Genomic DNA, 7,209 nt, shown 5'->3' on the forward strand with positions numbered 1-7,209 from the left:
AGGCCATAGGCAGGGAGGTGGATGAGAAGCAGGGTCTCCGGGATTAGAACCTGAGCCCATATGGGATCCCGGCACGTTCAAGGTGAGGCCTTTAGCCACTACACTATCACGCCAGGCCCCCCGCAAATATTTTCTAATCTGAGGCTGGACAACTCTACAAATGCAGCATTGGGTCCGGTCTATTGGCACCTCAAATTTATGAATGAAAGCTTTCACGTGCTCACTGAAACACACGGCCTTGTCTCCAAAAGGGTACCTTCGATTAGCTGTTCATCCATAACAACCTCATGAACAGGGAAGACAGCTAGAACTCCAAGTCATTTCCCACGTCCTCAGTGGAAAGTCCAGGCGGAAGGCAGTGAAGGATACTTGCCACCTGCCACACAAGCTGCAACACACTGGAGCTATCCTGGTTCAGACACATTCACACCCCAGTCTGGCTCCTTCTCACTGCAGACACAGGGCCGGACTCTACCACTTAGCTCTGCAAATGCCACGAAGACGGCTCATCTCAAACTTTTTCCCTGGCTCCTGCAGGATAACATTAGTTTTCATGAACAACAAGCGGTCACAAAATGCAATTCTCACGACAATTACACATATGCAAATGCATGAGGACTTTCTGCAACTGTTGCATTGATATTCACCTTTCCAAAGGCCAAAACGGACCGTCTCGTCATACTACCCCATCCTAAGAATGCACAGGAACTTCTCAGCATTCCCCACTCCACCATATGCCAGGCCCTCCGGAAGCCACAGCCGGTGTCCAAGACAATTAGTCATCTCTGGTATGTGACAAAATATTGTTTGAGGGTGGGTACTTGTTATGGTTAGCCTATCTGTCCAACAATGCGGAGCCGATTTCAGGTTAAAGTGAAAATCAATTTAATCTTAGCATTCTTGATAACAACACATTGATTCAGATGAGGACTGAGAAAGGTCCACAGAAAAAAACTGCTCCTCAGTGAGGGCTCTGGGAGAGGGCATAGGTGCCACAGCTCTACTGGCTCTGTCTGCAGGGTTCCTGGCTGCTCACTTCCAATCCAGCTCCCTGCTTATGGCCTGGGAAAATAGTAGAGGATGGTCCAAAGCCTTGGGATCCTGCACCTGCATGGGAGATCCAGAAGCAAATCCTGGGTTCTTGCTTTGGACTGTCATTGTGGCCATTTTTGGAGGAAACCAGCAGATGGAGCATATATGTCATTTATTCTCTCTGTAAATCTACCTTTCTGATAAAAAAAAAAACAAACAATTTTTTTTAAAAAAAGAACGTGATCCAGGGGCTAAACCTGCATCCCATAAGGATGCTTATACAACCGCCAGCTGCTCCACTTCGGATCCAGCCCTCTGCCAATGCACCTGTGATAGCAGAAGATGGCCAAGTACGTGGACCGTGCTCCCTGTGGGGACGAAGGTCCTGCGTTATGGCTTCAACAGGTCCAGCCCTGTCACAGCAATCCCGGGAATGAACAAGCACATGAAAGATCTCTGTCTCTCCTAACTCCGCCTCTCAAATAAACAAATTTTAAAGAGAAAAGAAAAAAAAAAAACGAACTGGTGGAGGAAATTTGAGGCTAGGATCTCACTGAGCTTTACTTTAAATCATGCCATTACTATGTATAAGCTTACCTAAGCTACTTATTACTTTGTGTATCATTTTTTCCCTAAAAAAAAAAAAGAATCCATACATACCCTGGAGCCATGCAATTATGCCTGGAGATAAAACTGCAGAAAATGTGTCCGATAAACAGGAGCTACAACCCTCTCAGCGTGGAATTGCACACTTACTAGAAAACCACCCTAAGATTTTAAATGCATCTCCCTGATTTCCAGCTACAAGCAAAATTCACAGTCTCAAAAAAAAAAAAAAAACCAAGTACGGATATAACTCAAAGACAAAATGACCAAAGATTAGAATTCTCATCTATCACGTCTCAAGGAGCAACTTACTCTAAGGGTTTGTAAATCTATTTCTGCCCCATCCCAGTACATCTCAGACCTTTCTAGGAAAGAACTGGATCTCAAACTTTCAAACAGGTGCAAGCCACTACTATCAAGGTAGAACCTAGCTATTTTTTTTTTTTTAAGATTTATTTATTTATTACAAAGTCAGATATACAGAGAGGATGAGAGACAGAAAGGAAGATCCTCCGTCCGATGATTCACTCCCCAGGTGACCGCAACGGGCCGGTGCGCGCCGGTCCGAAGCCGGGAATCTGGAACCTCTTCCAGGTCTCCCAAAGCATTGGGCCGTCCTCGACTGTTTTCCTAGGACACAAGCAGGGAGCTGGATGGGAAGTGGAGCTTCCGGGATTAGAACCGGCGCCCATATGGGATCCCGGGGCTTTCAAGGCGAGGACTTTAGCCACTAGGCCACGCTGCCGGGCCCGAACCTAGCTATTTATACAGTCTCAGAAAAGGCGAGGAAGTCACCTCTGTTCTGAAGAGGGAGGGCTCTCAGGCAGGGGTGGTGGTTGGTGAACTTTACCAGGGGCAGTCCAGGTGGCAGCAGGTGCTATCTGGCATCACGTGCCAGGTTGCGGGCAGACTCCCATTAACCTGACACGATACCAAATGAGCAATGTTCTCACACAACTTTTTAAAAGATTGATTTTGCTTTTATTGGAAAGGCAGATATACAAAGAGGAGGAGAGACAGAGACGAAGATCTTCCGTCAGATGACTCACTCCCCAAGTGGCCACAACAGCTGGAGCTGAGCCGATCTGCACCCAGGAGCCCAGAGCCTCTTCTGGGTCTCCCATTTGGGTACAGGGTCCCAAGTCCTTGGGTCGTCCTCCACTGCTTTCCTAGGCCACAAGCAGAGATTGATGGGAAGCGGGGCTGCCAGGATTAGAACTGGTGTCCATATGGGATCCCAGTGCATGCAAGGCAAGGATGTTAGCTGCTAGGCTACCACTCCGGGTCCAATTCTCATACACTTATGGTGTCAGCATCCTTTTCCGCTCATGTGAACAGGGATAAACTTAGTATTTTTAATATGTGTAACTCCCCACACATGGCAGATGCTGCTGGTTCAGTAAAAAGAAAAATGCCAATTCTGCCAATGGCACTATTGTCTTGTACACTGCACACAGAATGTCAAGTATTTCAGCATACTTTTGGTCATGGTGTTCACAGGAACTGCCCTTAGGGACTGATGTAGCACAGCAAGCAACTGCTTGCAACACCAGCCTTCCACGTGGGAGAATGGGTTCAAGTCCCAGCCACTCCATTTCCCATTCAGCTCCCTTCTAATGTGCCTAAGAAGGCAGTGGAAGATGGCCCACGTATCTGGGCCCCTGCCACCTATGTGGGGCTCCTGGCTGGAGTTCCTGGCTCCTGATTGCTGTCTGGTCCAACTTCTTCCTTTGGGACATTTGAGAAATGAACTAAATGACAGAAGATCTCTCTGTGCCACTACACCCTTCAAAATTTTCTTTAAAAGGGGGGGGGGGGACATGGGGCATGGTCCATAATGCATTTTTCAACAGCTACAGCATCTTCATTCCGATACAACCTTGAAACTCTGACCGCACAGCCCTGGTAGCCACAGATACATCAGTTCCCCTTCCTGTGCCGGAAGCTCTTTCCGGCGGGTTAAGGTAAAAGACTCACTTCTTAAATTGTTCCTAGCGGATGTCCCCGGAACTAGCGTGCTTTCGAAGTTTTTCGCCAGAGGAAGCCACTCAGGCTAGGCTCCACGCCAACCCCATACCTACATGCCTATCTTCATATGCTGACGTGCTGTGGGTCCCTGTCATCTTCTCTCCTACTCCTCCATCAGTTAGCATTTGTTAAATCCCAGCGTTTTACGTCGGCGCATTGCTTTACTAGAATACCTATTCGACAACAACCTAGCTTCCTGCGGAGCAGGAAGGCAGGCCCCTGGTAATGGAAACAGCATCCCAGTCTGCCCTTTTGTCCGGCCCCACACCTGGCAGGGCTGGCTTCGCCTGCTCGAGCCGCACAAGCCCTGGGCTGCAGGGATGCTGCGTCACGCGTGGGGCGTCGGGGGGCCGCAGGCGCACGGGCGGCGACGGACTGGGCATCACGTAGGCACCCGCGCGCACGGCCGGGGCGGTGCCCAGAGCGCCCCAACCTGCCCCGCCGCGCCGGCCCCGCCCAAGGACGAAGGAAAGGTCGCGGGATGGGTGGGCCAAGGGCAAGAGGGCACCGAGCCCGGCCTCTGAACATCCCTCCTCGACTAGTGAAAAAGCTACGAAATTAGGCCACCAATGCGGGGCGACGCATTTGAAGCATAAGGAAACGGAGAATACACGAAGAAAAATTTAAAAATCAAAGCCAGCTCCGGGAGCGTGACTCCAGCCCGGACGAGCCGCGAGGCTCCAAGGGTGAATTCGTCTGAGAAGCCTGCCTCTACTTTTTAATGGTAGGCTCCGTCTTAACCAGGAATTCACAGGAACCTGGAACCCCGCAGCGTCTGTCCGGAGATTCCGGCTCCGCCTCAGCTTAACCCGCCCAGCCCGGAGCTCCGCCGGGCCCTTTGAAATGTTAAATGATCTCCAAGCCCTGCCTTGCTCTTTGGCCCAGGGCTAGGGACCCCTCCCCCACACCCAGCCTCCGGCTCCCACAAGCTTTGAGGTCTGTTTCCACGTTGGGGAGAAGGCGCGCGGGTGACGTCTCGGAATCCCCGTTTCCTGGTCTTTCCTGGCCACAGGGAGGTTGGCGCGGAGGGAGGGCACAGTGACCCATTTTTGTTTTCAGTTTTGTCACGAGCCGGAAGGCGACGCGAGCGAGGAAACATCTTTAATTAAAAAAAAAAAATCTCCCAGGAGTCATCTAAGGTGTTACCAGAGAAACACTAGGTGGGAACGTCCCGGGCGGGCGTCCCGAGCGGGGTCCCGCAATGCAGCAGTGGGGATCCCACGTGCACCTCCCGCGGGGGCGCAACTCGCGCCTGAGGACCCGGCTAGGTTATCTACAGTATTTCAGGGGTTCCGGTGAGTCAGGAGGGTAGGGCTGGGCACACAGGAGAGGTAGTCCTGTGTCCATCAAGCTTTAACGGAGTCGCCCGGCCCCCACCGTGGGCCACTCACGCACAACGACCCATGAGGAGGGTGTTGGAAGCGGTCCTATCGCCAGTCTTAATACATGAACCTGTAGGTGGAAAATTCATTGAGCTTCCCCATGGAAGATCCTACAGCCATACCCCTTTCCCGACTCCGCCCCACCCAAATCCCTCACGTTGCTGGGCCCGCGAGGCGTCGCCGTGCCTCCAGTCACCGCTTCCTCCCAGGTGGCTTTTCCCAGCGCGTCTCTACGGAACCTCCTCCTCCCAGCTCCCTGGCATTCCTCCCTCCTCGCCGCTCTAGGTTCTCCAAGAAAACCACCCCTGCCACCATCCCTCGGCTGCCTCCGCCGCCACAGCCGCCGCCATCCCCACACCTCCCCAAAACCAAGCGCACACACCTTGGGCATCCCCACCGCTGGTCAGCACACCAATGGCTTTGCCGGCCCCGGAGAGCTGCTCCAAGAACTTCCGATAGGAGCCCCGAGGGGTCGAAGAGACTTTGACGTCCATGGCGAGGAGGCCGAGGGACAGCGGCTCGCTCGGGTGCGCAGCAGGCAGTGAGGACCCGGCCCACGCGCGCCCGCCTCGGAACCGCCGCCCCGCCTGCGCCCCGGCTCGTGCGCCAATGGGCGGCGGCGGGCGGAGCTCCAGCGGGCGGGCGGGGCCTGCTCGGGGCTGCCGGGGACCGCGGCCTGTCCCCAGGCAGGGCCGGGGGTGGGAAGTGATGCAGCGCCGCTGAGAGCACTGCAGGTGGAGTGGGGGGAGGAGCGGGAAGCGCTGCGGCTGCGAGTTGGAGGAGATGAGGGGGAGGGGAGGAGACGGCAGATGGGCGGGAGTTCCGCAGGTGGGCGGATTCGCATCTGGAGGGAGGAACGCCGCAGGTGGGACCTTGGGTCTGCCAGTCCCCATCTGGGCAAGAACCTCGTATAACGGGCCGGGAGCCGTTCTGGCGGTTGAGAAGAGCCAGCCACAAGACTGGCGCGAGTCCCGCTTCCCGCGTGACACCCCAGGAGGGGGCCGTCCCAGCCTCTCCCTCTAGGTTTTTTTCCTCGAGCTAGAGGTCTGGGTGGAAGGATGTAAGTGCCAATCCTGTGGTTGGCAGGAGGAAGCCGTGGCTGTCGCTAACTGGGCCGTTAGGAAACTTCTTCCCCAGTCACCAGTGAGTCTTTAAGGCATTTAGGCCCTACAGAGTCACACTGACCCCCGGCCGAGACAGCGGAGGGGAGAGAGGACAGGGAAGGAGGTCTTTAAGCTATTACACTCAGGACTGGAGACACAGAGAGTGGTGTACCCTGAACAACACAGCTCGATAAAGGACTGCACCAGTAGGGGCGTGGTAGCCTTCCAGCGCAATGGGGGCTACCTTCCAGCGCAATGGGGGTTTGTCGAGCGAATATAGAAGGAATGAAGGCCTGGAAAGGTATCCTACATCAGCTGTTTACGTTGCTGAAAGATGGTGATACTCAAGGTTTGTGTTGGCTCTTTGCCTCCTCCTGCTGCTCATCTTTCTGAGTACCAAGATGTGGGCAGACTGGACGGTCTGAGCTGTGCCTTGGGCCAGGAATGGTGGAGGGTGGAGCGATTTTCAAAACCAGATTAGTTACCAGGCCCCCTGGCCATGAGGTCCAGGTTCCTGCAGTGCCTCCAGGGAGTATGTGTTTGTCACAAATTCTCTAGCTTATTCTGATGCCTGGGGAAGTTGGAGAGCAGCTGCTTTCCTGGACTGAGCCTGAGCTGATTGTGGGTGTTTTGTAGACGCCAGGAGAGGCATGGCCCCAAGCAGCTCCCCAACAGGGGTCTCTATAGCCGCTCCCCGCCCAAGCAGGATGTGTGCAGTAAGGTAACATAGCCATGACTTTCTAACCTGAACTGCAGTTCAAAAATGATAGTGCACATTGAATAATCTTCTAAGTGTGCTTCTTTCTTGTAACAATACTTTTGAAGATTTCTTTTATTTGAGAGTTGTAGAAAGGAGATCTGTCTGATGGTTCACTCCCCAAACAGGCACAAGGCTGGAGCTGGGCCAACGTAAAGCCAGGCACCAGGAACTGCTGGGTCTCCCACATTCATGCAAGGGCCCAAGAATATGCAACCCATCCTCCACTGCTTTCCCAGCCCATCAGCAGGGAGCTGGAATGAAAGTGGAGCAGATGGGACTAGGACTGGCACCAGATGGG

General features: G+C 53.6%; 1 protein-coding gene across 3 annotated transcripts in view; it reads right to left on the bottom strand.

Moving 5' to 3' along the window:
• PFKP (phosphofructokinase, platelet) overlaps positions 1-5,703 on the bottom strand; it is a 58,429-nt gene extending 52,726 nt beyond the window's left edge. Inside the window, exon 1 of one of the 3 annotated variants that reach the window (XM_058669537.1) lies at positions 5,431-5,703. In XM_058669537.1, the coding sequence (XP_058525520.1) occupies positions 5,431-5,542 (112 nt within the window). In that variant the 5' untranslated portion in view covers positions 5,543-5,703. The remainder of the gene's footprint in view (positions 1-5,430) is intronic. The other 2 variants (XM_058669538.1, XM_058669536.1) reach the window with 2 other exon arrangements.
• Between the last annotated feature and the right edge of the window lie 1,506 nt (positions 5,704-7,209).

Source organism: Ochotona princeps, chromosome 10 (genome assembly GCF_030435755.1).
Source record: "Ochotona princeps isolate mOchPri1 chromosome 10, mOchPri1.hap1, whole genome shotgun sequence".
Taxonomy (NCBI): Eukaryota; Metazoa; Chordata; class Mammalia; order Lagomorpha; family Ochotonidae; genus Ochotona; species Ochotona princeps.